This window comes from Petaurus breviceps, unplaced genomic scaffold (genome assembly GCF_028583685.1).
Source record: "Petaurus breviceps papuanus isolate PSGF00001 unplaced genomic scaffold, PetGlider_PUasm1.0 90625, whole genome shotgun sequence".
NCBI lineage: Eukaryota > Metazoa > Chordata > Mammalia > Diprotodontia > Petauridae > Petaurus > Petaurus breviceps.
In genome coordinates this window covers 5966548-5982711 of record NW_027187289.1, presented here as the reverse complement: position 1 = coordinate 5982711, position 16164 = coordinate 5966548, and the positions used below count along the sequence as shown (strand labels likewise).

The 16164-nt window shown below is 37.6% G+C and overlaps 1 protein-coding gene across 1 annotated transcript in view; it reads right to left on the bottom strand.

The window, feature by feature from the left end:
- Positions 1-16164, bottom strand: part of ITGBL1 (integrin subunit beta like 1) — a 385210-nt gene that overhangs the window by 14101 nt on the left and 354945 nt on the right. The window contains exon 9 of the mRNA XM_069064205.1: positions 772-918. Coding sequence (XP_068920306.1) covers positions 772-918 — 147 coding nt within the window. The remainder of the gene's footprint in view (positions 1-771; positions 919-16164) is intronic.

Here is a 16164-nt window from a genome sequence, read left to right as displayed (position 1 = left end):
TACTTGGAGATTATTTAATCACACTTAGTAAATGCTGTATTTTGAATGATGTCATGTTTTGATCTTCTCTGTTCTTGGTTTGTCACTGAGTAAAATGGAGAGCACCTATGCTGGTATTTCGAACCTTGGGAAGTTGCCTTTGCTTGGCATTACATTACACTTGGGGGGAACTGTCTGAATTTGTGTCCCATTCCTTCAAGTACTGAGGGGCACTTTCAGACCACCATAATGCATAAGAGTGGACCAAGTAGAATGTTACTTAATATTTGATAATCTGTACCATAGGTGAAGACAAACCGTAGTGCCCAAAAAGCTTGATGAATTTTTGAGGAGAAAACAACTGAGGAAAAGATACCTAATCCCTACATTTGTCTTTTCATTCTCGCATCATATATTGTTTCTCTTTGTATAATTTTCTCACATCAAGGCTAAAAGGCATCTATATGCCAATTCTGTATCCTGTAATTACCCTCACCATGTGCCTGTTTGCCAGCAATTCAGAAGCTAAGTCATATCACCTTTATTTGTTCAATATATATGGTCCCTGGCAAAAATACTTCCTTGCTTTTAGCACATGCTGTGCTTCAATGTTGCAATTATGACTGGGATTCTCTTGGTATTAACCTTACTTTCTGAGTACCATTTACTCAAATTTATGTGTTTAATCTTCAGCCTTAAAATGTGCTATGGATATAAGGCATTAGAGTTTTTATTCAACAGAAAACCTAAGAATAACGATATTCTGGCTGGGTACTCGGTTATAATACTCACCCTTCCCTGAGCACAATATGCCATCTGCTGATTCACACAAACTCTTGCTTTCTTCTTCAGTTATGTTGCATTTTCTCGAATATTGGCAGAGTTTTCCAAACCATCCCCTCTCACAAATGCAGCGACCACAGGAGCATTTACCATGGCCTGAAAAAACAAAAAAAGAGTGACAGACAAAGTCTCATTAAATATTCAGAAGTTCTACCTGAGCTTTCAGAGGGAAATCAAGAATTGCTATCATTATTCTTCTTATTGGTAATATTTCTATATTACTTTGCTATTTACAAAATGTTTTATTCATAACAACCTGTGAGGTAGGTAATATGAACAGTATTATCTTCATTTTACAAATGATGAAACTGAAGCCCAAACAAGTTAAGTGACTTGTAAGTAGTTCGTGGGAAGTAATGTTGTGGAGGGGAAAAGAGAACACGATTTTTAGCCAGAAAAACTGAATTTAAATTCTAGCTCTACCACTTTTTAGCTCTGAGACTTTGAAGAAGTCATTCAACCTATCTAGGCCTCAGTTTCCTCATTAGTAAAATGAAGAGTTTGACTTCTGAGGTCCCTTCCAACTCTAAATCTATGACCTTGTGAAGTGTCAAGAGAAGAGATTCAAATACAGGCCTTCTTACTCCAAGTCAACAGTCTTAATAAATAAATATTATGTGTCTCCTATGTACCAGGCACTGTGTTAGAGCTGGGAATACAAATAAGAACAACAGAACCTATCCTCAAGGAGCTTATAATCTAGTGGGAGACAATAAAACAGAAAAAGAAGCTAAAAGTCTGGTGCTTTCTTCACGAAAGCAGACTGCCTCAAATAAACTATGCTATTGAACTTCCTATCTGAGGAAAACACTGTTCTGCTTCTTTCTGTATTAGTCAGCTCAACCATAATTGCCAGATGAACTCTCCAGACAGTGCTCAAGCTTAATGTGATAAATCTGGAGCTCGAATCAGAGAAGGACCCAAGAGGAAAGCAAACCTTGAAGTTATTTAAAGTGGAATTCCTCTATTGATAACAAAACACCCTCATTTGCATTTTGATCATTTAAAAAGACTTATAGCTGATTCTCATCATGGACATCATGCCATCTGGACCAATTTGAAAAGCTGGTCACGTTTCAATTACTTGCAACATTTATTGATTGCTTTTCCTACTTCCTCCTAAGAGGTATAAAAAATTAACTGTTTGCTACCAGCAGCATGTGCCTCCGTTTTGCTTAGTAACACATATGCCTAAGAATAAATTAAAATTCAAGGTTATTGAGTCTATGTTTTGCACATGCATCTATATGTATATGATGTGTTCCCTAAACTTCTTGGGTTCAGGGATTATGTTACTATATCTAGCCCTTACATATCATTCTGAAGTTTACAAAGTACATATGTTATCCTGTTTAATTCTCATGACCATTCTGATAAGTAGATGCGATTATTATCCCTATTTTTTAGATAAAGAAATTGAAACAGAAGTTGTGAGTTATACAGGGTCACACAGTTAATTAATTTCTAAGAAAAGATTTAAAATGAGGTATTCCTGACTCCAAGTACAATGACCTTTACACTATTCCACCTAGCTGATTTGTCTTCCCAATAATCTGGTACAGTTATGTTTAAGCAGCAACATGTCTGACTTAATCATGGATATAAAATGGAATATTGCTAATTCTATTTTCAGTAATGTTAAATTAATGAAATTTGAATTTAAGATCTCAGGGGATATATATGTGTGTGTATGAATATATATATTTACATATATACATATATGTATTCTTGTCATTGGCCTCATAATCTGGGAGATTCTTTGGCCATATAGAGAAAATGTTTAACTTTCAATCTATGTCTAGAGAATATTATACAAAGTAGGTAAAAATGGCGGCGGTGCTGTTGGTGGTGGTGGTGAGTGTGTGTGTGTGGGGGGGTGTGTGTGTGTGAATGATTTACTTAGAATCATAGATATATATCGAAGGGTGTGCCAAGGAAATCTAAGGTAAACTCCTTATTTTATAGATGAAGAAAATGAGGCCCCAGAAGCTTAAATACTTCGATCAGGTAACCTAGGTAAGGCTCAGAACTGTGATGTTCAAATAAGTCCTCTGTTTTGGAATATTGCATTTGTTGTTATTGAAAAGACACAATGTATACCTCCACATATACTTGTTCAATCACTTGCCAGAGACTCTTTAGCATAGTCATGACCAGATCACTTTCACACAGTACCTGCTTTTGCCCTAAGTACTGAGGACACACAGACAAAAGTAACAGAATCCCTGAACCCAAGAAACTTAGGGAACACATCACGTGCATGTAGATCTGTGTGTAAAACATACACTCAGTAGCCCTGAGGAAGAAAGTCCTGTGGGGAAGGGGAAGTAATGGGGAACCAGGAAAGGCCTCTTGCAGAAGGTTTCATGTGAGGTAAGTCTTAAAGAAAACCTGGGAATTTAGGAGGCCAAAATGAGGAGGAAGAACATTCCAGGTAAGCGGAAAGTCAGTTAAAAAGGGTAGGGGCCGGTACACTCGGGAGTGCCGGCCTTGCAGTTAAGAAGTCTTAGTTTTAAGTCCTGCTTGGATACCTTCTAGCTGTGTTATCACGAGCAGATTACTTCATCTCTCAGTAACCTTTAAAATTCTTTAATACCCATAAATTACGAAGAAGTTGCTGATCTGCATTTATGGACAGAGTTTTCTCCCTGGGAGTTTTCCTGCAACACAGATATCACAAAGCTATCTGTCCTGCCCCCAGAGCCCCCATCAAAAACATAATCACACAGAGAGCACATTCACTAATTCATGGTATCCAAGATCTGCTCCTCATAGCAGCTAAACGTTTTGCATGCCCCGGCCTTCGATAACATGGTATTTTCAGGCGTCTTTCTCATTCTGTCTTATTCGAATAGCTTCTGGTTCACAGGAGGACCATCTTTGGATAGCTGTGCAATCTGTGGTTAGTGGTGGGAAAAGATTTGCCTTTGGGCCTCTGGCTTTTTCCTCCTGTACTGGGACCTATGTAATGTTATTCAGTCATTTTTTGGTCGTGCCCGACTCTTAGTGACCCCATTTGTGGTTTTCTTGGCAAAGATACTGGAGTGGTTTATCATTTTTAGGTGAGAAAACTGAGGCAAACAGGGTAAAGTGACTTGCCCAGAGTTCTACAGCTAGTAAGCATCTGAGGCTGTATTTGAACTCAGGAAGATATGTCTTCCTAACTTCAGACACAGCTCTCTGTGCCCTATGGCGCCCCCTAACTGCCCCTGTGCAATATTCTATAAGTCCCCTCTCGAACTTCGCACTCTGGGTCAGAACCATCATAACAAATGTCAAAATATGTAGCTTGTCACAAAGTCAAACAAAGCATAATGAATATATGACTGATTATTGACTTCGCATCTATCCCTAATCCCAGTGACCACTAGGACATTGCCAACATTCCAAAAACAAACTTTCAAACTTAATTCAATGTGTTGCTACCCTTCCTTCCATCTATGCATCTTTTTAACAAAATGATCATTTTCTTTAGCCTACTTATTGTATTCTTTCTGTGTAGGCCTCAGGATGACTAGGTGGTGCCGTGGGTAGAGTGCTGTGCTTGGAGTCAGGAAGACCCATCTTCTGAGTTCAAATTTGGTCTCAGATACTTAGTAGCTGTGTGACCCTGGGCAAGTCATTTAACCCTCTGTGTGGAATAAAAGACTTCAGAGTCTGAATCTGAGACCAGAAAAGGTCTTTATTCTTTCTCATGAGAAAGGGCTCTTTGCCCTGGTAGCTCAAATGACATCTGCCAGGGAGAGAGCAACAGGTAGAAGCAAGCCCATGGTTATATAACCTTTTAATGCAGAAACCCAACCCCCCAACTAGCCCTCACTCTCACTGGTAGAGAGGACAGCCCACAAACTAAGCATGGAAACCTATCTCAGAGACAAAGGACACGGAAACGTGGGTGTCCAATGCAAGGCCAGGAAGGCAGTTTTATTCTTATTTGGCATATCTTGTGCTGAGGTGGCCCTGGGGAGGGTCTCCATTGCTCTAAGTCCCAGATTCCTGTAATGTCAGGTGACCTCTAAACTTAGACCTACTGAATGCAGATTTGATTTTTCAGAATGGGGAAACTTCACCGCAAATTATCCCTCACACCTGTTTGTCTCAGTTTCCTCATCTCTAAAATGAACTGAAGAAAGAAATGGTAAACCATTCCAGTATCCTTGCTAAGAAAACTCAAAATGCAGTGACAGAAGCTCAGACATGACTGGAAAATGACTTAATAACAACAAAAATGTCCTCATCCTAAGTGATATATTTATCTCTCATCTGGCTGATTGCAACATATTTATCAGAACTCTTACCTCTAGAATTACTTTGTTTTACATGGTCTTAAGAGTTGCTTTCTCTTTTTGAATCAGAATTTTTCCCGAAATTAGAAGTGTTCTCCCAAAATGAAATAGGCTACCTTGAGAGTTGATTGTTTTCATGCTATTTGGGGGATTCAAGCCGAAGTTAAAGGTCTATTTTTCAGGGAAATTATAGAGAGGGTTATTTACATTCTGGAGGGATGTACCTAAGAAACTTTTAAAGGTTTCTTGGCTTTGTTTTCTCAGTGGAAAAACGTTTATTTTTCCCCTTTTGGGATCAAGGAAACATTAGTGATGTGTATTCATAAGGAGAATAAAAAGTGCATCAGAACAACTTGAAATGCTCTCACCATCTCTCTGCTTTCTCCCATCACTAGATACATGTTCTTAGCATTCCCTGTCTTCTCTTTACTGCTGGATGGGGAAGGGAGGAGAAGAAAGGGTAGAAGCAGAAATAATTCCCCTGCCTTGAACTCAACATTTTGCAGAGACAAGCACTAAAGTGTCAGTCTGAGAAAGAGACACTGTCATGCCTAGTTAATCTAAAAAGGGCAAGGTGAAGAAAGTTGGAGCTATTATTTCCTGACTTCCCTTTGAATAAAGCATCCTCACCCTCAGCTCTTAGCTTTTTCTTGATGCATTTCCTTCAAACTGACACAGTTCTTTCCCCCTTCCCTCCCCGCCCATTTCCAGGGAACTGAACTTTACCCATTCTTCATGATCCAACCCAAACCCCACACTCTGCACTAAGTTTTTCTACGTGGCCTCACACTGAGCTTGTCTTCTTGTAGCACGTATTATATATGCTACTTATTTTTGATGTAGGAGACAAGCAGAGGAGGAGAAATGAAGAGGAAAGTTTGAACATGGAGGTGAATGGAAGAGTGAAGGAAATAATTCTGCAGCAGAAGCTACATCTGCCAGGGTCTTGAAGTGAGAAAATATGGACCAATATCCTATTGGATTTAGAATCAGGGGTTGAAAAATTCTGCACTATAATAGTTTGTATTAACATAGGCATTTGAGATGGATAAAATGCTTCTACCACAAATACCCTGCAAGGTAGGTAGGATAATTATTACTATCCCAATTTTAGAACTTGAGAAAACTGAAGCTCTGAGAATTATGACTTGCCATTAGGGGACAGAGCAAATACATAGCAGAGCCTTGATCTGACCCTCATTGCTTGATTCCAAGTCCAGTGGTCTTATCTTGTACTCTTATACAGAGTATCTTGTTTGAGATACCGTGATGGATGCTTCTCCACCACCACCCCATTACCCATGCAGAAGAAAGGTCTCAGTGAGGATATAATAGTTGATTATTATGGAAAAGGCTCATCCAGCTGGGCCTCAGAAAGCTCAATGGAAAGTTATAGGTCAAAGCTGCAAAGCATCAGGTTTCAACTTGATATGAGAAAAACCTTGCTGATAATGAAAGCTATCCCAAAGTGGAAAGGACTGCCTTGGAAGATGGTGGATTCCCCAGTACTAGATGCCATCCAAGCTCAGATGACCACTCGTTAGAGGATTCTTGCTCATGTAAAGGATGAGAACATGAAGCCGCTATTAGAATAAATCCGCCGACGAATATTCATTGAGTGGGGCCTGTGTACAAAGTGTTTTACTATGTGATACAAATTATACAGATGAGCATCAAAAAAATTCCCAACTCTCCTTGACATCTATGTGATCTGACAAGATGTGGCATTTTTGGACAAATCTAATAGGGAAAGTTGTTTGCTTTTCTCCCAGGAAAAGGAGGAAATAAATAAATCCTTGACAACTGAAAAAATAATTTTAAAAATACATAATACTAGCAAATATTTATGTAATGCTTACTATGTGCAGGGCACTGTGTCAAGTACTTTATAATCATTATCTCCTCACAACAACTTTGAGAGGTAGGTGCTACTATTATTCCCATTTTTCAGATTGGGAAATGAGATAAACAGAGGTTAAGTGACTTGCCCAGGCTCATACAGCTAGTGAATGTCCGAAGTCAGATTTGAACTCCACACTGAGAATTCTATCTGCTATAGCACTTAGATGACCCAATATAACATACACATGTGAGAAATTAAATAATTATAGCGAAACAAGCAAAGAAATAAAGGAAATGTGACAAGCCAGTATGTGAGTAGCTGGCAAATGAAGGGTATAGACAATAAGTGCTGTGAGTTCAGAAGGAATGATCACAAGCAGAAGGTAAAACTGACTTCGGACCTTTGAGGAGAGGTAAAACATGAATAGATAGGGAGGAGAAAAGGCAAAGAAAGGAAGAATAGGTAAGCAAAGCCATTAAGGTACACGGAATATTTTAGAGCAGTGATGAAAAATGCCTCTCCTTCTTCACCATAGACTTAGACATCCATTGAATGGTTCAGCTCAGGTGCCAGTAAAATATGGGATACTGGGACAAGGAGCAATAGTTCCAAGGGCTCCTTCAGTGCCCTCCTCAGGACTGCAAGGGCTTCCTGAGCTGCCTCCTTTTTCATCCACCACCCCCTCTCTCACCTCTGCGGCTGAGGAACAATAAGATCAGACAGGAGTTACTATGGAAGCAGGGAGGCAAATCTAAATAATAGGAAAGCCAAAGAACACACACCATGCTGAAGTTGGCTTCATCAAGACCAGCCAGTAGAGATAATGTTCTATAATAATATATGTTAATATTTTTACACAATATATATTTATATATACAGAGAGAGAGAGAGAGAGAGAGAGAGAGAGAGAGAGAGAGAGAGAGAGAGAGAGAAAGAGAGAGAGAGAGAGAGAAACTGGGACCTTTGTTCAACTGAAGGAAAAGAAATGACTTAGTCATGCAGAGAACATTAAATAGATAGTTCTATGTTGTTCCTGTCTGTCAGCTCTTCTACTCTATGTCTGAGCCCAAAAGCAAAGCTTCTGACTCAAACCTGTCAATGAACAGCTAAAGATACACTTCTGGACCTATTCCAAACCCACCTCACTTGTGACTTGTGGTTTTTGTGTATTCGAAATTCATTGAGTCCCAGAAGCACATTGTTTCACTCCTGCTGTCAATGGGAACACAATAAGTAATAACCAGTAAGGGAAAGGATGTCAAAACTATTTCCCGTGGCATGAACGATTGTAAAAAATTCTAATTTTTATCATGTTACTCTCCAGCTCAAAAAGTTCCTATGGCTTCCCAGTGAATTCAACTTGAGATTTAAAATTGCCATTAGACCATCTAACCCCCCCCCCCAAAAAAAACCTAAATCTTACTATTCTCTCATCAGCAGACTAGTGGATTAGTTGAGCAATGTCTTCCGAAATGGCATATCCAGTCTCAATTTGTAGCTTTCACTGATACGGTTCCTTCAAACTAATACTGTTCTCTTTTTACTGTGCCCACAAGAATTGGTACTCTCCATTCTTCAGAGTACCCCACCTTCTCCACAAAGCCTTTCCCATATGGTCTCATGCTGATCTCATTTCATGAATTTTTATAAAACAATGTATATGCTAATTATTTTGGTAATTTCCAATCTATTGTTTTCTTAGTTAATATTTCTGTGTGTATGTGTATCTATATATCTTATTATCACAAACAGACTGTAAGCTAATGGAGAAAGGTGGCTTTTCTCTCATAATTTCACATCTACTTAGAACCTAATACAATGTGTGTATATATGTATACGAATATACATACATAATGTATATGTGTATATATACATGCATATACACACATATACTGTATGTATGAATCTGCATGTGCCGTATGTAAGTATATATGTGTGTTCTATTTATTAATATACATGTATACATTTACATACAAACATATGTTGCTCAATAAGTAACCTGTTGTATGGATAATTGGATTCATTATTTTAACTGATTCTTTTAATTATTCAAGAAAACTGGAATGCCTTCAGAGAAAATTATTCTTCCTTTCCATCTTTGAAGTGGACACTGTGAAATCAGTTGTGGATATGAAGTTGATGCCTGGGATTCAGATTCTAGCTCAGCTTCTTACTGACCTTGAATCAGTACTTTAATCTCTCTACACCTCAGTTTCCTCATCTGTAAATTGAAGGAATTAAACTATATGACTTCTGAGGTAATTTCTAGCTCTGAATCTATGCTCCTAAATCTAAATTATTTTTTCTGTTTTGTAGGCAGTCTCAAAGGTATAATAAATATATTTGATCTTTCCCAAGAAAAATCTTAAGAACGAATGACAAAAAACCACTATTAGTGACCAAAACCAAAACAAAATGACCAAGTCTGGCATCCTCCATATTTAGGTTTAATTTGCTAGGATCTGGTGCTTCTGGTCAAAATGGGAGTTTTTGATCAATTGAACTTTAATTGATTAAATTTTTAAAGAGTGGGTAGGTCAGATAGCATCATTACATGTCAAAACAGTCTGACATAAATGAGATCAAGGAAATTATTGTGGATTACATGTTAGGTCTTAATGTAGGAAGCTTCTCCAGGAAAGCATTCTTTTTTCTGGCTAATAGTATCCCAGAGAACAGCTGTCTCCTCAGTAGCAAGTGACTCATTATAAACATTCAGATGCAAAGCAATAAGAGTTCTTTATCACTTACTATTTCATTTATTACATCCTTTCCCAGTAGCTCCATAAGCATGTGGTCTGGATGGCATCCTATTAATAATGCATTGCAGGTCAGAAAAGACTAAGGGAGGAAACATTTGTATTCAAATGCTTTGGCTTTCCAATCATATATCTCCCTTTAAAAGACTGAGACTAGTTTACAGGCAGATGGCAGTTAAATATGGAGATTATGCTTGGGTCCCTTTTTATAACCTTACAATCAACAAGAAAAGTACCTAATAGTATAATAAAAATAACAAAAAGAAAAGAAATATGGAATTATTTTGCACATAATCTAATTGTCAGACATAATGGTAAAAAGAGAGGGGAGAGAGAGAAACAGAGAGAGTCACAGACAGAGACAGAGAGACAGAGAATAATGGAAGGTCATTTTATAAGCTAGTCACTTCCAGTGCTACTCTTTTACTGGTTCATGTCTTGAAATCTGTGTGGATACTATAGTGTCCCAGATCAAATTTAGGATTCCCTACATGGCATTGTCAGAGCTGGAAACTGCAACTTCACCCCTTAGTTGATGTAGGACCATGAATCTTAGCAGCACCGGGGATTAGGATGGAAGAAGAGTGGCAAGAGTGTATTAGGCAGGGACGCAGAACTGTAGCACTTATTGGAACACTAAGTACTATGGATTACAAACTGAGCACAACTCCCTCCCTCTTGTGTTAAACATTAGCTCAGCAATTAAAAGGCCTCCTTGCCATGCTTCCTTATGATCCCTCCTCAAGAATATTCTGCATGATAACATTTGTTCAAAGGGACTTCAAAAGTTCCCCAATGGTAGGAATCAGTGTGGTCATTCAGGTTGAGGTACTTTTATCTAATCAATCAACTCTTGCAACATCCCTCCCCATTTCATTTGGCCTGAATTCTCCCCCCTCCTTTGTGTTTTAAGCATATATAAGCCCCATGTAAACTCACTTTGGGGGAATCTCTGCACATGCTCCCTGGCGGTGCGCTTAATAAGCCCCAAGATAAGTTTGATTCTCTGAGGTCTTGCTGTTTCTTCTTCACTCACACTAACAAAGTGGGCTTCCAATAGAACATTAAGTGAATATTAGAAGACAGGCTGGATAAAAAGTCCTCTCATTGGGTCCTGCTTTCAAAAGTGTCCCTGTCACTGAAGGTGTTGAAACCTATGAATCAGGGGATTGGGATGAAAAAGGTTTACAATTATGGAGGAGGAAAGGGCCTAGGATTGTGGAGATGGTTGGAATGTTTCTAGCACAGTAGGTGACAGACTAGGCTTCTCGTAGGAAGACAATGAAAAAGGGAAAATAGACCCTGTTTCAAAGATCTCTTGGAATATTCCTTAGACTGAAAGTTAGTCCATTATACTTAGAGTCATAGAACTCTGTAATTTGGAGCAAACAGGCATCAGTGCATGTATAGTACCAAGTTTGTTTTAATGTTCTCTTCATAGAAGGGAAATGATTTCTGGTAAGAAATCCAATAGAAAAATCTGCAGAAAATAACTAAAATGGATGAATGATAGACAAAAGAAGAAATATATTCAGTCTAGAAAATAATCTAATACTATATAAGTACTTTTTGCCAAAGAGCATTTAGTTGAATACTTCTGAGACAGGTGAAAGTATTATAAATAAAAATGAAAAAAAAACCCACATAGATAACAACAACTGTTAAAGGGTAGGAATAAAGCTCTCAAGGAAGAAATCCTTAAGATAAAAAAGAAAGTAGAAAATTTACTCATTAAAATTCTCCAAGTAGAAATTCTCTAAGATAATACATTTTCTGCAAAAAAGACAACAGAATTGGAATACAAAATAACAAAAATAGAAAGAAAACCGAACAAAAAAAAAAGACCAAATAATCTGAATGCCTGAGAGTTCTATTAAAACAGATACTAAATTTAAAGACAGTCAAATTAAATGTGATTCAGAAATAACAGGCACCTAAGAGAAAACATAACTTGTGTCAAAAGAAATAAAATGCAATAATGCCGGACTGTTACTTCTTTACAAAAAATCAAGCTGGAGGGATTGGAAAAGAATAATCCAGAAAGTAAGAACTGTTAAATTGTCTCTAAGTATCACATTCTGGAAAGGAGAGTTTAATAATCAATGAGGATTTGTAATTTCAGCAAAAGGAATTTGGTTCATTAATTCCAAAAAAGGAGATGAACTAGTTAATCGAATTGAAAACTTATACATAGGTGTGGCTAGGTGGCACAGTGACTAGAGCACTGGCCTTGGAGTCAGAAGGACCTGAGTTTAAATTTGGCCTCGGACACTTAACACTTACTAGCCATGTGACCTTGGGCAAGTCACTTAACCCCAATTGCCCCTCCAAAAAAGCAAAACATATATATATATATATATATATAAAAGAATAATAAAAAAGAAAACTTTTGCATAAAAAGAAATGAAAATATGTTGACATAGTAATAAAAGTCTAATAAAATCCATGATTCCATTCATCTATCATATATATGGTTATGACTGGGCTTTTTTGGAGCGGGAGGGGGGACCCTTTTCTCCTAAAATAATAAAAATTTCACATTATCTTAGGGACATCAAAATAACAAAGAGACCATATAAGGGTAAAAAAAACAAAAGAGCGAAAAATAAGGAGCTTTTTAAAAATCAGGAGGGAGTAAACAAAGATGAATTATTTAAAGGAGAAGGAAAACGTTTCTTCATTAATAAATCACTATGGGAGGGGTATAATAAAGAAGAGAATCTCTCTGACAGGAAGACGAAAATTGTTAGAATATATCAATATTAAGTTTTTAATTCCTCCTTTTGTCTTGAGGTCTTTGGGAGCATAGGAAAAAACTCATTGGGGGAGATGTCCCAAAGAGTAAGAAGGAGTAAGATTCTCCTAATGGATGGATGGTAAGTGCTTTAGTGACTTTATGAAGGACTACCCAAAATTGGTAGAGCAAGTGTGCAATGAGTCTTGCAACAAACTCCATTTAGTAAGTTTAGACACCCAAGGAAAATATTTTCTCAGAGCAAGGGCCATTTTTCATAGGACCACCTCCCAATATGGGGAAAAGAGTTGTTGTGTTTCTGTGGCTCAGGAAATGGGGTAAGGGTATGTAGAGCTGGAGGTAAAATGTCTTGATATCAAAACTGACAGGTGATAAGGGAAACAATGGGACTGCTGAGCTAGGTTACAGAGTGTTCCCCACTATGTAGCACTGTTTTCATCATGAGAATCAGCCTCCTAAGAAGATCTTTAAAACGAAAGACATGGATTCTTAACCAGGTGATTAACAAGAAGGCTAAATAGTTGCTTGCTTCATCAACTCCAGAACTTCCAAAGAAGGGCATTCTGTGGCACATCTAGTCATTTTACCAGAATCCAGAAGAAAACAAGAAAAAATTCTCCCCACACAAACATTCCCAGAGCAAAAGCAAAACAAATTTCTCCAGAGAACTTTAGTACTTAGCACTCTAATTCACTATTTCTAGCCTCAATGCAATTCTCTATGCCTGTTGCAATCACAAGCAATCTCATAGGCTTGAGATTCAAATTCTTACTGGGGGAGATGAATATGCACAATGGCAGTTACTCCCCTCAAAACTCTCAGGTCTTTCAAGAATCTATAGACACTGATTCTGCCCAGCCATTTGAAGGAAAGGAAGAATGTAAAATCAGACCATGCCAAAAAAAGATCTTGCTCATTATCTCAAAGGCACAAGCTAGTGTGAAGAACTTCTAGCCTGATTTAAAGGAGAACAGAATTCTGAGTGGAGTCAGTCCTTATCCACAGGATGTTACTCAAGGGAAAGAACTGGGTCCAGATGACCACCTAATCCCACAATGTGAGGGGGCTGAGGGAGCCTAGTTGAACCACAGAGTCTATACATCAATGGAAGGACAGACAGGGCTGCAGTGTGACAGGGAATATAAAAAAAAAGCTGAAATGCCAAAAATAACATGAAAGGTCTTCAAAACAGAAGGAAGAATGAGAAAAGTCTCAAAGAAAGACTTTATACATTGAATAAATATTGTATCATGAAGGTGTGGCAGATGAAAGATGAAATGACTCAGGAAACAAAGGCTCAAGTTTCCCAAGCATATCAATTTATTTAAGAAAATTTCCTAACAAATTGGGACCAGTAGCTTTCCTCAGCTTTGGCACCAGACTCCAAATACATGGGAAGGCAGAATTTTATACATTAAAAACATTTAATTAAATGAGGTTAATTAAAAGGAAACAATTAAACAGTATACAGTATTAGGTAATCTGATTTCTAATTGGAGGAAAGATCAATGACTTTACAAGTTGGGTTGGGGAAAGCGCACAGGTACTAAGGCCTAGATATCAAAAAAGAGGGGTCCCATCCCCCCCTATACAATCAAAGGGACATGGAAAGAGTAAATGATCGATTAGTATGGGGCCAGTTTTCAGATAAGACATATATGGGTTGCTTGAGATGTATAATTGTGGGGAAACTCCTTGCATCAATCTTTGGATCTTACTGGGTTTCTGGTCAGCAAAGCCTAAGATCTTATTTAAGAGTCTCTTAGCAGCAGGTAGAAGTGGTCCAGATTCCCAGCCACACAGGTTCAAACAATGTAACAAAGTTTCTCAATTCCCACAATTGAATGAAGTTTTCTCACAAGACAGAAATTGGACTAGACCTATAATTGAATAGAAAGGGAACTGACCTAGATCCAGATTTGAGTCACAAAATGAAGTCAGTGTGTTTCACCCAATTCCCTCAATTCTCTCAGCTTCCTCAAAGGAAAGTAAAACAATATTACCTGATAAAAATATTACTGCTAAGGACTCTCCCCAGAGATCATGGGACAGTAAGAAATTCCAAAATCATTTAAAAGATAAAAAAAACCTTGTGAAATCATATATACATATATATATATATAAATTAATTTAAATTAAAATGGAATTAATGTTCTCAGTGTAGAATTTTTAAAAATACTATGAGCAGAGAAACAACATTTGACTACATAACAGAGAATCTCTCCAAAAAATTTAAAACTTCATGAGAGAACTGGCATGGAATCCACAAGACATTGGACCAGAGGAAAACGGCAAAAAAAGAAAAATTTTAAAAAATCTTAAAAAAAAACCACATGAATTCTATTCAAGTCAAAATCACTAACCTTGCTGACAGAACATAAGGATCATTAGTCTGCTTGAAGAGTGTGACAAATCAAAATACTTGAATACCACCATTCAGGAAATAATACAAAACAGTCCAGCAATTCTAAATACAGATGATAAAGTACTGATCAAGAGAATATGCATCTCCCCACAAGAATACCAAAGAACATACGGACACATTTCCTTCAAACTATATTGTATTAAAGTGAGACAGTTTCAATCACAAACAATAAATGGACTTAAAATACCCTTGACAGAAAGAATCAACTGCTAGGCATATTACTGTGATAAGGTTTTTTTTTTAATCTTTTTAAAATGGGCGGTTTTTTTATACACAAAATACTTATAACAGCACTTTTCCCCCCTTTGGTAGCAAAGAAATTCAGGACAGAATAGATGCTTAGCAATCAGGGAATGGCTAAACATGTTTTGCTACATAAATGTGATGCTATATCACTATACCTTAAAAAACAGTTAAAAGAATACTATAGAAACGTTTGTGAATATGTGTGAAATGAAGCAAAGAGGACCGGGAAGCACTGTACACGATGACTGTTATTTGGCCTTTGTTTTCAGAGGACCAATGGCATCACAGGTGATACCTTGATTAGTGTGCGGACTGGATTTAAGCGAGGCAGAGTTGCACAGTCATCAGCCTCACCCCATCTTCCTGAGTCATCAACGTCCATTGTCAAGACAAAAAGTGAAGATGAGTGGCAATGGGCTGGGATGCAGTGGATGACCTTGGCATCCTTAATGCCTCACCAAGCACTCCACAATGCCTGATTGAACCATCTTCATGACCTTTGGAACAGATTGTTCTCATCTGACCATTCCACTGAGAAATCTTCACACATTTGGGGCAGACGTACCTAGAACTCACTAACAGGTTGGAAACCTGGTGGCTATCCTTAACCTGGTTTGGCCTGTCTGCTGAGATAGTTTAGTGGAACGTGACCACTGCACACACTACAGCTTGTTGGAGTCCCAGGTGAGAGTTGAGTAATTAGGAAGGACACCAAAGATGAATGCTTAACACTGAAAAAGAGTCAGCAAGCCCTCATAGTATGGTATAAGACCTCTGGAACACCTCATACACATGATAACCACAACAAAGTAAATGGAGAGAGCACCAATAATAAAATAATGGAAGTAAAATGCTATAAAATTATAATGACCAATCTTGACCCTAAACAATAATTATGAGAACTCCTTTCTCATCCATGTTCTTTATTGAAGACATGATGGACTGTGGATGTAGAACATTGCATATATTGTTGCACTTGACATATATATATATATATATATATATATATATATATATATATATATATA